Source organism: Carassius auratus, chromosome 34, assembly GCF_003368295.1.
Source record: "Carassius auratus strain Wakin chromosome 34, ASM336829v1, whole genome shotgun sequence".
Lineage (NCBI taxonomy): Eukaryota > Metazoa > Chordata > Actinopteri > Cypriniformes > Cyprinidae > Carassius > Carassius auratus.
Window position 1 is genome coordinate 8938444 of NC_039276.1, and position 16710 is coordinate 8955153.

A 16710-nucleotide genomic window follows, 5' to 3' on the forward strand; every position below is an offset into this window, starting at 1 on the left:
CCGTGAGCACTAGAATACCAAAAACATTTGACAATTATTAACTAAAGAAATGCCCATGACTTTTCCAGGTCTGGAAATTACAGCTTTAACATTCAGGTTTTCACCATTTTTACAATTAAGTTCGAAACTTATGTGGTGTAGCAAGTGAATCCTAAAAGCACAAATATTCTTAATTAAAAATCTGCACAAACAGTCTCTCAAATACTTTTCAGAACATACAAAGGAAGTATTAGAAAATATTATGTCAACTTCCTGAATGCAAATCTAATCACACTAGGCACATATATAAAATAAAGTTTATTGAAATTAGTAGTATTACATTAGTGTCGCAAATAAACACAATGAGTTTGAATTCTTAAAACATTCTTTATATTTAAATTTGAAACTTATATTAGATTACAGAAAAGTTACTTTGAGGAGTCAGTACAAGGATTCAGGTGTTTTTTTAAAGGAAATTTTCAAAGGGAAGTCGATAGAGACCATAAGTCCATATCTTTTTAATACACAACAATAATCGTACACGCTTCAAGGTATTACTGACGCAGAGAGAGGACACTAGAAACAAATTCTGATATCATGTGGTTAAGAAACAAAGCCTTTTATATTCCTATAACTGCTTTAAGGTACTGAAGTTTCTCTGATGTCTTCCAGTGTCTCTAGAACAGGTCGGCCTATAAAGCTCCGAAACCAAAAGAGAACAAAACAAAAAAAGACTGACTTCTCAGAGTCCTCCAAAAAAGCAGCACTCTGCAGAACGCCAAGGAGCGGAACACACACGGGAGGAGATTCTACAAAAAAAGCCTGCAAGAAATCGTCAGGCCAGCATACAAAAAGAGTCCACACCTCCGAATACCTGCCCTCCATGGGGCAAAAAATAGCAGCCGGCTTTGTAGGTTCTTCGATTCATTAGTCTCCGAATCATCAGAATCCAAATCAAGCCAGCACATTCAACAACAACAACAACAAAAAAAATCATTCAAAGACAGGAGAACTACTTCACACAGAGATCAAACAATATTTCCAACAGCAAGCAATGCTGAGATTTTCTTCGGAAGGGGACGTTTCAGAGGGTCACGCAGATCAGAGCGGATAACATCGAGTAGGAACGCTGCGCCAGAAAATAAAGTGACACCTCTAAACTTCAGCAAAGTCCTTCAGCTGAAAAACTTTCATTTCCAGCAGGCAAAGCACACAGCCTGTGGTGATGTGACTTGTCCTGAGCTCAGAAAGACGAGGATGAAAAGAACTCATCCTACTAAAGCCTGTGTTCTTCAATGCCCTTCTCAGACAGCGAGTGAAAGAAATGGTGAGTTGCAGAAGAGGAAAAAGAATGATGTGGTTGATCAATCCTCAGATATGGCAGCTGGAAGAACTTGTGCATGATGGACTGGGCTTAGTCCTCGTCATCGTTTGTGTCAAATTCGTCATCGTCGTCATCATCCTCGCCCATGTAAGAGACGGGAGTCTCCACCCGAGACCCGCTGTAGTGGGAGTCATTTGAACTGGAGGCCATCGTGCCATCTGCCCCACCGTCACTGTAAAAGAAACATGCTGAAATACAAGACACAGACTATTCATTTTTATTTACCTGTCATTCCAAAAGAAAGTATGACTTGCTTTATTTATTGGAACACAAAAGGAGAAACTTAGCAAAATGTTGCCACTCTTTTTATTTTAATAATGAATCTATTATAATTATTTTATTACTTATTTTAAAAGTATTTTTTGGGAGTATCATTACTTAACTTGAGTTTTTATATTTCAACCAACTTTTACTCCACTACATTTGCGAATTAAAATGTATACTTTTACTACGATACATTTCCCCGAAGCATATTCGTTACTTAATACAAAATAGTCAGAATAACACAGACTGCAGGAAAGTAGGTTTGACGAATCAGGGCTACAGACCGTGGCCAAATGTCTGAGTTCCAATTGATTTCACGACACTGTTACGGCACAGATACAACAGTGCTTCGAGATCCAGTGAGAAGCGCTTAAATTTGCCGCACAATGATTGGTTACTGCGAGATCTAGTGAGAATCATTCAAACTCTGCACAGAAATCTCGGTTATAAACAGTGCTAAAATACGCCAGGAAACCAGAAGTGTAACACTGTAACTGTAACCGTAACCATGGTGTTGAGGTAGAAATAGGCGAATGCATTATATCATTCATTTCGGGGTTTGTACAACCTTTTGACAGAAATTAAAGTACTTTTCAAATGACTTTTTTTTTCTTTTTTTCTATATTTTGAAATTATAAAATAGGGACGGGACTCGATTAAAAAAATTAATCTAATTAATTAGAGGCTTTGTAATTAATTAATTGAAATTAATCGCATTTTAAGCGCAGATAAATATTTGACCTGAGAACAGTGAGAAGTCATTTTTTTTCACATGTATTTATAGTATACCATTGAATAATGACTGAATACATAAGCTTAAGCAACAAAATATTGTTTATTTTTGTTCAACCAAGTCTAGCAGACCAGTGCAATTTTTGCCAATAAGTGTAGCAATAGCATATTTAGAAACAATTTAGAAATAGTACATTTCAGAAATTCAGGAAGCTTATATGTGCTGGAACCTTCTGTAAAGTGTTTTTTAAGTAAAACACAATACTGTCAATTACATTCAGAACATTGGAAACCCTGACTATTAGAAAACCTCTCTCTGTTGCTTCAGAGGCCATAACATACTAAGTCCAACTTTCAATAACCTTGGCCAAAACGATAGAGTTCAACATAAACTGCCAGTTGCACCAACAAAATAATACACAGTTCAACATAAAGTGTAAAGTCCACGCTAGCTGCTACATGTTTTGCGTTGAGGTGATACTTGAGACTCGATGTGCTGCGCCTGCGGTGATATGCGAACGCTAGTTGGTGCTTCAGTATAATCGGTCCCGCCGAAACTCATCCAGTGAGAAACGTTCCGCGGTGAAAAAATAAGTTATTAAAAATGCGGGAATTTTTTTTCTGTAATTAATTAATCTTAGTTAACACGTTATTTTTTGTGTAATTAATTAATCTCAATTAACGCGTTAAAGTCCCGGCCCTATTATAAAATCATTATTATAAAATTCTATAAAAATATATTAAGAAATCATTAAGAAATCAGATTTTGTCAATTTTACACTTTTTGTGTATGAATTAAGAAAAGTCACACATTTAAATTTGCTACTAAATCACACAATCACTGAAGTTTGTCAGTTCCATATACTAGAAAAATAATGGTACATTTAATGAGAGGGGAATATGTACATTTTCTGTATTTAAAAAGTAGATTTTGCACCCATTACTGTTGTTAATAAAAGTAAATTTTGTATGCATCTTAACTCAAGCACAGTGCTTTACTGTCAAATCTGTATAAACAATAAGCAATGTTATTAGCAACTGTACTTATTAATGCAAAAAATAAATAGTAATTTTATGATTAAATTATCTTTATTTTGAATACCCCCAGCACTACCAAATCTGCTCCTGGCACCACCATCTGTAGAACTAGTGGCGTTGGTTCCACTGTTCTCAAATGTTAGTCTGGAGCCCTGCGAAGCAGTGGTCTGGCGCTTGCAAGTTAAACAATTACACAACACCTTTGCTCAGGTGCAAACAAGTGCACACACAACCATAGATGATTCATTTTCCACTCAATTCGAGTGTGGGATATACAGCATTGTCTGTGATGATGTGGTAAGTGTTGTTGTAATGATGTGCAATTTGACATCATCAAGTAGGCTATATCGCCAAATAACACCAACTGTGACCACACAGTGATTTATTAGTCTATTAAAAGTTGTAGACAGCAAAAATGGTTCTGTATGCTTTTTTATATTTATATAATTTTTTATAGTTAACGTATTCTATACTCTCACAAAGAGTACAATTTCAGTTTTTTTACTGTACTTAGTTTGTAATATTGCTGTTTGAGCATAAAAAATATCTGCAAAGTTGCAGCACTGAAAGTTCAATGCAAACTGAGATATCCCCCTTTTTTTTTTTATTCTATCAGTTTAATGCCTACAAAAACGGCTTGTAACGGACAACAACTAGCTTCTTTTCAAGTCCATTACTTCACAAACCCAGATAAACCCTGCTCACAGTAACATGCAACAAAGGGAGCGTGGCAATGCTGTGCTGCTTTAGAGAAGAGGAAGAGAAAACTAGGGGTGCACGTAAAAATCTATTAATATTTGAATCGTGATTCTGTCTTCCAAAAATTCAAATGTATTCACAAGTTTCAAAACTGCCCTGCTCTGCATCTCTCACTCTCTCATTCATATTGTCAAATCAGCTCCAACAAACTCCATTTATACACTTATTTCCACAAAGCAATGAGAAGCATTATACATGGACGCACATACAGTTACTGTGCTGTATTAAAGCTTTAATCAGAATAAAACCGTATATTAAAAGCCAACAGAAGGAGTAGCATTTACAAACAACATCGTATCTAAAAGTATGAGACAACAACAAACACACATACCATAAGAGCCGTACTTGCACAGGTTCTGAGCAATCCTCTTCATTAATATTCTCTGCGACTCAATCAGGTTCAAATTGATAAGCAATATAGAGGACGTCATTGTTTACAATACAACCGGTCACATTCTGAGCTTGAGAGGAGAATGATGTTACGCTCGAGGGAGTTTAGCGAATCACAACACACTGAGCCAGCAGACCAATCTCAGACCAGAAGTGCATTTCTGAGGGAGGGGTTTTAATAATAACAGGAAATAAATCAAGGCGTTTGTCAGAGAAAGGACAGGTTGGTGTAGAATAAAGGTAAATTATGTGAAATTTTTTTTTTTTTTACGAAGCATGAACGCATGTTAGACTGCACACCATAAACACAATCAAGCCTAAAAAAAAAAAAAAAAACAGTAAACCACTACTTTAATAATCATTTTATACAAGTTCAGTAAAGCAATAAGTGACTTACATTTTAGACATAATATTGCTCAATTTTGCTAACGAAAATATTTCCAAACAAAGATCACTGTTTTGCATCTCTGAGCAATGAACGGTGTTTACTTATTGAATGGATCAGCTTTTTGAACGAATCAGTTGAATAAATGATTCAGTGATTCAATCATTCATGAAATGCTTTGTTCCTGATTGAATCAGTTGAATCTCAGTGACTCAATCATTAACAGTCACTTTTTTATTTTATTTTATATTTAGACTTTTTTTCAGATTTAGATTATTTTAAATATCAGTATTCAATCTTTTATGTTAAAAACTAATTTATACATGTGTGACTGAAGTTTAAATGCATCCATGTCCCTTCTGAGATACATCAACTATGTAAATGTGTGTGTGTGTGTGTGTGTGTGTGTGTGTGTGTATATATATATATATATATATATATATATATATATTAGCATAACTGGATTCAATAGGTACTCTTGTTTCCAACACCAATTTTATTAAATGAACAACTGAAATTCTGTGCACCACAGAAACTCACCTCCCAACATGATAGCGGCCTCCATTAGCAGACGAAGCCCCTGTTGTCATGTAGACATTATTGATAGGTCCCTGTGCCATTTCTGCATGCAAAAATAATCATCAAATTAAACAAGTGATCTTTAGAGCCACAAAGCTTCAGATATATACTCTGGATATAGTCACCAGCTGGTACTAACCTGTGACATAGGGCTCCAGTGCTTTGGGCACCAAGCTTCTGGCAGTCTTGAGATCCTCAGCAGAGCATTTGCCCACCTCGAGACCACAAGCCATGCCCATGCGCTTCAACACCTCTATGTCATCATGAATCTCAAACATGCTATCAAAGTTGAAGAGGTACTCAAACCTAATCACAAACAAGTAATGAGGAAAGGTGTGTGAAATAAGGATTATACGATTAATGGAACCAACAGCCTAAATGTTAAATGTTAGCCTAAGTGTTCCTGTAGCTCAATTGGTAGAGCATTGTGCTATCAAGCGCAAGGTTGGGGGTTCGATTCCCCGGGAACACATGATAGGTAAAAATTGATGGCCTGAAGGCACTGTAAGTCACTTTGGATAAAAGCATCTGCTAAATGCATAAATTTAACTTCATTTTAATTTAAATTAATTTAAATGGTCTGGCTTTGGATATCATACTTGTCATTGGAGATGCTGCAGTCAATGACTGTTTTCTTGCTGGTGTTTACAATGATAAATGGCAAGTGAATGACCGAGTTGGCAGGTGGAGGCCTTTTCGTCTGTTGTTCTCTCTGGCGGTTCCGCTGTACAAGGTTCTTGAAGGCAATTTGCTGCAATCAAAACTTTTTTTTAAAAGACAAGTTCATAACCAAAATAATTCTTATGAGAGCGGCTTCTGACCTGTAAAATTAGTTCTTGAAGTTGCGACTGTTTTTGTTTGATTCTCTCCAAACGTCGTTGCCTTTCCACCTTAAAACGTAATCAGTTAAAGTAGTTGCTCTAATAACGGTCTAATACAAAACTAAAACGTTAATGAAATAATGGACCAGTACACCCACCTCCAGGTTCTGGCACTCCTGAGCAGAGTTTGTGGGCAGGCCAATCCATTTGATCTCTTTTTTCTCTTTGGAGATGATGTTCATGGCCATCAACACATTGAGTGCATCATATACACGCCGTCGAATGTTCTTCTGGTCATACACATGCTGAACAGTGCCAAACACAGAGAATGAAGCACTATTCATTATAAGATACATGTGAATGATCAACTCTTTAATTAGTTAAGAGCTGCACATCTTCTGTACTCAACAAACAAAGCTAGCAATGCCTAGCCACATGAAGAGGCTTACCGCATCGTTAGGGGAGATATGATTATCACCAGAGCTGAATTCAGCCACAAGCTCATCAGCAACCTCGTTGTAGGTTGTGACACCCTTCCGCTGGACCTTTTCGCAAACTTTCATTGAGAAATGTCGGAGTCCTTTCCCATTCTTCTCCCCCTTCTTACCCCTCTTTCTGAGGAAAAGGAGAACAAAAACCAAATTACTACATGATGTTTAACATTGTGATAGATGACAGAAAAAGGAAGGACAAAAATGTTTTGCTGAATTTTCATAATTTTCCTAGCAAGACTTCTTGGAAGAAAACAAAATGTTTTGTAATGTAATATATTTTTCAATGATTTTGAAGTTAAAATACTGAAGCCATAATAATAATTATGTATTTTCCTTCCTTTGTTAACACAGTGTCATCTTATATACAGCCGTGGCCAGAAATATCAGCCCCCTTGGTAAATATGATCAAAGAAGAAAAATTCATCTGCATTGTTAATCCCATTTTAAAAAAATATAATAAATCACAAAAATGTATCCTTTCATTGGATAATAAGAATTTAAAATAGGAAATATCATTATGAAATATTTTTTTTTCTCTAATACACATTGGCCACAATTAATGGCTCCCTTTTATTCAATACTTTTTAAAACCTCCATTTGCCAGATTAACAGGTATAAATGTTTTCTTATAATGCCTGATGAGGTTAGAGAAGACCATACAAGAGATCAGAGACCATTCCTTCATTCAGAAACACTCCAGACCCTTTAGATTCCCAGCTCCATGTTGGTGCTTCTCCTCTTCAGTTCACTCCTCTCATTTTCTGTAGGGTTCAGGTCAGAGGACTGGAAGGGCCATAGCAGAAGCTTGGTTTTGAGCTCAGTGAACCATTTCTGTGTTGTTTTTTAGTTGTGTGTTTGGGTTATTGTACCGTTGGAAGATCCAAACATGGTTGATTATTAGATTTTTAACAGAGTTAGTCACTTACAGATTTCTTTATCTGTTGGTATTTGATAGAATCCATGATACCATGAGTCTAAACAAGATGTCCAGGACCTCCAGCAGAAATATAGGCCCACTACATCAAAAATACAGCTGTATATTTAATTGTACACATGGGGTACTTTTTATCTCTGTGTTCACCAAACCCATCTCGAGTGTTAGCTGCTAAAAAGCTCATTTATTAGTTTAATCTGACCAAAGAAGCCAGTCCCATCAGAAGTTCCAGTCATGTCTGATAACTGAATATGCTTTAGTTTGTCTGTGGGTGAGCTAGGAGAATTTTTCTTGTAACCCTCCCAAACATCATTTGGTGATGTAGGTTCTGTTTGACAGTTTTTTTTTTAGGTTTTCTGACCACGAGACTTCTCCATGTGTGATCCTTGGAGAGTCTTTAGCCACTCAACTCTCCTTCTCACCGTGCATTAGGATGATATAGACACACGTCCTCTTCCAGGCAGATTTGTAACATTTTATATTGATTGGAAATTCTTAATTATTGCCCTGATGGTGGAAATGGGAATTTTCACTGCTCTAGCTCTTTTCTTAAAGCCACTTCACTAATTAGTGAAGCTCAATTATCTTTTGCTGCACATCAGAAATATATTCTTTGGTTTTTCTCTTTGTGATGGATGATTAAGGGAATTTGGGCTTTGTTTTCCCTCCTCTTTATATTTCTGTGAAACAGTTAGCCATAGCTGGATAATTTCATGTTTATAATCACGCTGGAGTGCTCAAAATGTTGAATATGAATGGGAATATACTTCAGAGATATTTTATTCATTAGAATATTTAGGGTTGCCATTAATTGTGGCCAGTGTGTATTAGAAAAAAACCTTGAAAAGCATGTGGTTCCACAGAGAAATGTCATTCCATGTTGTGAAGTAGCCTGCTGAAGTAAGACTTACCCCGAGGACCACGGAGAGGCTTCTGATGGTTGACTCTGGGTGATGAACTGAGAGCTGGGTGTGTGTGGGCTGTTCATTAGGATTACATTGGAGCCACTGGGCCTCTGAGGTGTGCTAATGACCTGTGATAGAGATGATCAGGTTTTGAAGACAATACGGGAAACATAATAAGAGTACATGATGCTTGTTGCCAAAATATCTGTTATGATACTAAACATGTTAATATCATCTGTTATGATTTTACCTTGAGGAAATTTAAGCTATGCTGTTACGGAAGGTAAACAAACATTCATTCAACTAGGACAAATGCTAGCCAGTTTCATTTTTATGCTGGTTACATATAAATGAAATTGTTCCAATTCTCACTGACATATGCAGAGGAATTAAAGGGGTCATATGATGTGATTTTAATTTTTCCTTTCTCTTTGGAGTGTTACAAACTCTTGGTGCATAAAGAATCTCTGTAAAGTTGCAAAAGTCTCAAATCAAAAGAGATATTCTTTATAAAAGTTAAGACTCGTCCACACCCGTTCTAACATGCCCCCACATCTCTACGTCACTATGTGGGAAGATTGGCATAATACTGCCCAGATGTTCACGCAAAGAAAGACGGCGTACCTTTTACTCATTGTAGTATTGTTGCTGCCACCGCCATGTCGTATAGACGCTGTGTGTTTCACTGTGAAAACAAAACTACTTTGTTTGGCCTTCCAAAAGATGATGTTTTCCGCTTCTTTATGCCTGGAGCTGATCCGTGCTGATTGCTGAGGAAATACATTAACTTTGCACTGTGGATCACTAGAACGGCTTTCACCATGGACAAAGCGGAGTCCAGCCCAGGGTCATCACATATGGTCACCCCAAGCCCAACGGACACTCACTCAAGCCGGCATCCGCTCACTGTGTGACGCGGTTTCGTTGAGAAAGCGAAATCATGTTTATATCACCTTTATAATGGGTTTTATGTTTATGTCTCATCGTTTCAGCCGACAAGAGCATCACAATATGTCAAGGGGCATAACATTTCTGTCACATGCTTGAGGAATTCGGCCAATCACAATGCACTGGATAGCTGGCCAATCAGAGCACAACTCACTTTTCAGATCGTTGAGCCTTGCAAAAATCGATTTGTTTCAGAAGGCGGGGCATAGAGGAGAAACAGTAATGTACAGTAAGTGGGAAATAATGTGTTTTTTTTAACTTAAACCACATAAACATTTCATTACACCAAATAATGTTCTTTTTAGCAACATCATATGACCCCTTTAACAACAGCAACTGTGAATATGCAGGTGGCTAAACAGCAAGCGTCAATTAAATGAGTCATCAATTCCTCTTTTCTAAATTTTATTTTTAGTCATAATGGGAAGCCCGTTTCAGTGTCGGACGTGGAGGTTATCAGACAAACCCTTACTCTATCCAGCAACTAAAATCTGCATCCCTTAGATATATTAAAGCTGTAGACAAAGCTGGTTCCCATCCCTAAGAAGGAATATACTGTACCTCACTCTTTCAGTGATTACTGTGAATAGCTCAATGTGGATTTATCAAACTGTAAACTAAACATAACCATTCTTGGAAATGTGTTTCAAGCTGAACTGTCAGATCAGAAGTCAAATAATTATCTTTCTTCATTCGGGAGATGGTGTGTGTTCAACATCATGACTCTAGCTCATTGTAAATCACTACAAGAGCAGAGGCTAAATTATTTTCAGCTTATATTAGCTTTTCCCCTATTGATGCCAAACAACTCTTAGTTGTCATAAACAAAAACACTTGCAGGGCTTAAAAATAAAAAAAGGCCTGATGGCCCAGGCGATAAAAGAGTGACTTGCCCTATTTTGCTAAAGCTCGAGTTCTTTTGTTTCCTACATGATGATTGTACATTTGTTGATCATCATGTAAGAAACCGTTAAATGCAGTTAAAATGGATGTAAAAATGTAATCAGTAATGCTTTGCAGCTGACATAAAGCAAATCTATAATCATAAAAAGGCCATTCTGCAAAGAAACGGTTTAGTAAAAAACATACACTACCGTTCACAATGTTGGGGTCAGTAAGATCCTTTACCCCTTTTTTTTATTAATACTTTTATTAAGCAAAGCTGCACCATGTTATAATGTTACAAAAGATTTCTGTTTCAAATGAATGCTATTCTTTTTACCTTTCTATTCATTAAAAAATTTAAATTCCCACAAAAAAATATCAAGCAGCACAACGTTTTCAACACTGAAAATAAGAAATGCTTCTCAAGCACAAAATCGGCATATTATAATGAATTCTGAATGATCATGTGAAACTGAAGACTGGAGTAAGGAATAAATTACATCTTAAAATACAAGTTAAAAAAAGTAGTTTTAAATTGCAATCATATTTCACAATATTCCTGTTTTTGTTTTGTTTTTTCTTGCTCCAATAAATTCAGCCTTGGTGATCATAGGAGACTTTTCAAAAAGTCAAGTGTTGACCAGGACTGTATACTGCTATTATTGAGCCCTGCAATTGGCATTACTATAGTAAGAGATAAAACCAAAAATACTAAGTGTCTGAACGAACACATCTGATTGAAGCATTGGCTTTTTAACAGCGTGTACAGACAGGAGATTAAGCCTGGAATTGCGTGTGGTTTGAAAAACCCTTAAGTGATCTATATGTGTCTTTGTTTACACAATCAAACTTTATTAAAAACTTACCATGTGTGGAGCAATATTCACGTTGGAAGGGCCCAGTGTTTTGGGCAACAGCTGTTTTCCAACAGTCACTGACTGTGGCTGCACTGTTACTAAAGACAGCACACCTGCAGGAGTAGTTTTCACAAAAGACATCTTAATGCAGTGCTATGTAGGGTCAAGCAGGTGTTTGGGCTTTTGTAAAGGATTACTGTAAGATCTAACACCCTTGAATATCTTCAAAGAGTTCAGCTGCTGATGCAGTGCACTGTTATCTTCAGAAACTTTGAAAGCTCCTCTTACCTTTGCCAGGGCTCATGTTCTGATCAATGAAAACCTTCAGCTCCCCATTGGCCTCAATCAGACCAGCCTGTGGAAAACAAGATGACCATCAACTCTTTGACTTAAACTTAATTTTCAGTCAATTACATGTACTAGAGCAAGAGAATACTCACATCTTTGGCCATGATCCCTGGGGCGGAGGAATAGATGCCTGGTCTAGATGAAAAACCTGAGCCAAAATTCCACAACAAAATGTCTCTGCAACAGAAATGAAACTGGTTTGGCACAAAAGCTAAGGAAACTTGAATACTGTAACCAAAGATTACTACACAAAACTTTGTTTTTCATAAAGAAAGTCACTTGTGATGAAAGTTTTCACTTGCAACAACCGCCAAAAGGACACAAGGATCAATGGGCTTTCAAACAAGTATATCTTGCAGTTTCAGGTGGTTCTTCTGATCTGTGAACAGAAGCTCTATGGCAGGCCTCAAGTTTGCCTTCATGCCAAAAACCTCTACAAGCAAAACAGGACCAGCATTCCACAAAAATGCCAAATGTTTTAAATATATGAAAATAAATGTTGCTGCATGTCTGAAACTTTCAACTATTTAGCATATTTATATACTATTTATATACAAGTGTTTCAAATATTTCATATCAAAATGTTATAAGTTTCAAAACAACCAAATAAAATTAATGTTTTATGGGATGATGACCTGCAAACAATGCTCTATGCTTTGGTTTCTTACTTTTTTTATATACATATATACATACATACACACACACATATATATATATATATTTTTTTTTTTTTTTTTTTGACTGCTGATATCTTGGAAAGGAGGAGGGCCGATAGTCGATATAAACGCCAATATAATTTTTTAACATTTTTAATTTTTAAGAAATCTGAAATAATTTGACAATGGATTAAATTATATCAAATAAAAACTAAACTTTAGATGACAAAGTATTTTTCAGAAATAAATATTTAATAAAAATATAATTAAAAAGGAGTTTTCAAGTTTGTGTGCACTAACTGCACTTGGAATCATGTGTGTCAAATAAAGCCAGGTTAACCCTTATTTTACATACTACACACAGAGAAAATTACATTAATATGACAGTGGGCAAATGCATTAAGGGAAAGAGCAGCATAATTTGAAATCACATTTAAGCATTCAATTTACACAGACCGACCGTCACGCAGAGAACATGCAATCATGTTGGATAAAAATCTCACAGCTGGATCTGACTAAGTCTACAAGGTTTGTGAAATTAAAAGTTCATTAGTCATTCAAAGACTTGTTTAAATTATATGAAATGTGTATTTGCTTAATGATGACGGCAAACGACAAAGTATTATAATGTTTGCCTTTCTATTACTAATAATATAAAAGCAATCATTATAATACTTTCTGTATACATTAATCCCTTTGTTTAACCATTCTATCTGATTATTAGACAGACTTCTATCCGTATTAGACAGAACTGTTAACAACCACAGTAAACCAGAGAGAATGTGAGCACTGTGTGCTCAGGTGCTGGCGCTCTCAGCGATGTCTAAATCAGTCTTGAACGCTTCGGCCAAGCAGAAAAACTTGAAAAAAAAAAAAAAAAGCCAAATATCGGCCTTGCCGATATATCGGTCAACCACTTCTTATATGATGTTGCTTTAACTCTATAAATAAACATTTCCTGACAATTTAATCACCGCCATGTAATCTAAGATGTTTACATCTTTCTTTCTTCAGTCAAAAAGAAATTAAGGTTTTTGATGAAAACATTACAGGATTATTCTACTTATTGTGGACTTCAATGGCTACGAAAAGGTTGTAAACTTTCAAAATTACAGTTTCAGTGCAGCTTCAAAGGGCTCTACACAATACAAGATGAGGATTAAGGGTTTTGGCGAGAATTTCTGTTTATAAAGCACATCCTTTTTTTTTTTGAAAATGACCAATCGTTTTGCTAGTTAAGACCCTTATTCCTTCTCTGGTATCGTGTAGAGCCCTTTAAAGCTTCACTGAAATGGTCATTTTGACCTTCAACCGTTTGGTAGTCATTGAAGTCCAATATAAGGAGAATAATGCTGGAATTTATTTTTTATAAAAAACCTCAATTTCTTTTCGACTGAAGAAAGACAGACGTAAACATCTTGGAAGACATGGGGGGGTGAATAAATTATCAGGAAATTTTAATTTGAAAATGAACTAATCCTTTAAAACAGTTAATCGTGCTGTAGCACTGAAAAAAATATCTTCTGATATTCTGGTCGTATGCTGTTATTCTGCACAACGGCACTCTTGCTAGTGTGAATGAGAAATTGATGGACACTGTCAAAGGTAAAGTGAACTAAAATGAGACTTGAGTCCACTTTCAAGCACAGGCACAGTGTGAATACAAAAAAAGCTTGGTTCCTTATCACCCATTTCAATTAAAGGGGTGCAAGTCTGCTTATTTAAAAATGCTGTCTAAGTAGGTAGCTCACTAGGTTTTAAGACACAGCCAAAGTTGATAAAAACGAGGCCCGCCGATTTGCACACATGCAACTTATATTACCAGACAAAGACCTCGACGAATCTCTCTCAATTTAACATCTAATTTTCAACTCGTGCACTCAAAAACCGCATGCAGTCTTCTGAAAGCCATCCATCTGCATTAGTTCCTGACGTTTTAAGTAACTTTTTTGCAAAAGCAATGGGCCCTTAAATATAGCAAATATTAATGGCCAATGTCCAAAGTTATAAAAAGCATATAAACGCATAAAGCAGAACGAAGATTGCGTTTTATTCGTTTATATTTTCCACATCAAACATAATGCACAATCGGAGCAGTGTGTACTATAATAAAGCATGTTAGCCCAGTTAGCTAGCTGCCTTTCAAACACGTTTTGCACCGAAACCCTGCTCTAAATGTGATCAAAACGTGCTCCCCCTGTTTAAATGCAACCTGATCGAGTATTGTGCATGTGCTCGTACCGTTTTGCGAACGGATCGGTCTTAATTGGCCATCTGGAAACGAAGTGTGAAAACTTTCCTATGAACTTACAGTCCTGAAGCCCTTTGCCTTCTTAGGTGCTGTTTTTGTTGGCATAGCCAGTTAGCAAGAGGGCAGAGGAAGAGGAGGTCTGAAGCCCATCTCTCAAACAGGAAACAAAAATAAATCAAATAATATGAAAAATAAAACCCTTGTGCAGTGAATGATCATGCTTTAATAACGAGCTTGTACTTGGGAGATGTTTGATTGTAAGATAAGAGCGCATTTACAAAACCAATGGATGCGGATGTTATAAGCAGGCACATAAAATAAACATTGAAATTGTTAAATCCTCGTGCATTAATTAAGAAAATAATTTAAATTACTGATATATTTTAGAACGGGGGTTCTACAAATTATGTATCTAAAGTATATAGGAACGACCTATTATATTCAGCAACAGAGTTGACAATCATAACACTGTTCTGATGGAGGGTACAATCATTGGCTTCACCACAGCATTAGTTTAAATGACAGATAGTCCTTCAAAAATGGAAAATAGCCGTTCAGAATGAGACATACTTGTTTACTAACTCATCAGAACTAATATAACAAACAGGATGGATTTGGTTTAATGCCTGGCAGCCATTTTACATGGAAGCCAAAGCAAAGCCATCAAACAATGATGCTTTAGTAGCCTGCTAGCTGAAGTGACAGGTCCTTATTATGATCTAAACTAGTAATTATGTAGTTAATATACCCTTCACGGTTATGAGCATTTTATAACAACAACCGTTTAGATTTGCAAACGTATTTCAAAAACGCTTTAGAGCGAATATGGAACGTTAAACCTGTTAAGCTAGCGACCAGGCGAGCTAGGAAGCTAACGTCCACTCAAATCCAGGTCATCTGAGCAGCTTTAATATGATCGATCTAGGATCTACATACTATTGTTTTCTACACGTCTGGTTTTGTATAACGGTGCTTTTTCGTGCAATGGCTAATGATGAGTAACGTTAAAGATCATTGAGGATTTCCCATTGCCCTGTACTTGACTAGGTTAGCTTGTCGGCTAACACAAGCCACTGGAAACAGTTTCAGTTTTTAACAAAAGTGATAATTAACCCGGACTTAGGGTTCACATACTAACGATCATAGAATCCATTATGTATAATTTCATCCAGATACACCCTTGAGGTTACTGGAGGATTTGCAGACAAGCACACTTATTTCATGCCAAATTATCTTTTCATTTTCAAACTCAGATTTAAAACAGATGAAAATAAAATCCTTTATGGACTAATGATTTATAAATAAGAGAAACATTGGGTTAAAGCTGTCTACGTGGACTCAAAGGCTCCCCGGTTCTCACTTACGGTCGGTTGCATCCGCCTTCAACTGTCTAGTGCTGAATGAATAGCAGCCGAGCACACAGTAGAAACTGCTCCCTCTCTGGGTCTGGAAAACTGAGCTTGGCGGTGTCTACGCCACGGGAAATCCGATTGGACAGCAATGCGCATGACGTCGAAGGAGCGTACCACGGAAGCCACGCCCACACTGAATTCCAATTGGATGGAACTCTACAGTTTCTTCGTTGAAATGTTCTCATTGGTTGATTTCACAAGCTCCTATCCCATGCGTCTGAGAGGGCAGAGCGTGCGTAGCAATGCATGTAAATAATAAAGAGTAGCTCATTAATAAAAAGGTTTATGTCTATAAAGTATCAAATATATTTTGATCATTAGAGACAAACACTATAAAAATAGTTGTTATCAGTATTTGCAAGTGTAATGAATACTTTAAAAGCACTTTCTAAAGAGTTATGTGTATTAATACCGCTTCCCCGTTCCACTGTACATGACCGTTGTTTGTATCATTATTAGGCAGGGCTGTAAAATGTAATGAGAAATTGTGCTTAAGATCAAGTACAGATACTATGTCAAAAATGTAACCCAGTTAAAGGTTTAAGTACAGTAAACAGAAGGATCCACATTTAATTGTGCTTAAGTGTTTAAAATGAAAAAGTATACACCTTTCTTGGCATTTTAAATTGGCTTTTTAGAAGAGATAACCTCAATAAATAAAAACAAATATATTCTTGTTTAAATAAAAG

General features: G+C 36.4%; 1 protein-coding gene across 6 annotated transcripts; it reads right to left on the reverse strand.

The window, feature by feature from the left end:
- Window positions 1-282: 282 nt before the first annotated feature.
- Window positions 283-16118, reverse strand: tfdp1a (transcription factor Dp-1, a). Of its 6 annotated transcripts, none has more exons than XM_026217755.1 (12): window positions 15974-16118; window positions 11795-11879; window positions 11643-11709; window positions 11364-11467; window positions 8671-8792; window positions 6781-6946; window positions 6490-6636; window positions 6332-6400; window positions 6110-6261; window positions 5650-5816; window positions 5472-5553; window positions 283-1535 (listed from the first exon to the last, which is right to left on the reverse strand). In XM_026217755.1, exons 2-12 carry the CDS (start codon window positions 11804-11806, stop codon window positions 1394-1396), a joined length of 1230 nt encoding a protein of 409 aa, XP_026073540.1. In that variant the 5' UTR covers window positions 11807-11879; window positions 15974-16118; the 3' UTR covers window positions 283-1393. The 6 variants fall into 6 exon arrangements, with proteins under 6 accessions (XP_026073540.1, XP_026073542.1, XP_026073541.1 ...); XM_026217757.1 differs by lacking the exon at window positions 15974-16118 and adding an exon at window positions 14670-14751; XM_026217756.1 differs by lacking the exon at window positions 15974-16118 and adding an exon at window positions 14600-14742.
- Window positions 16119-16710: the final 592 nt, after the last annotated feature.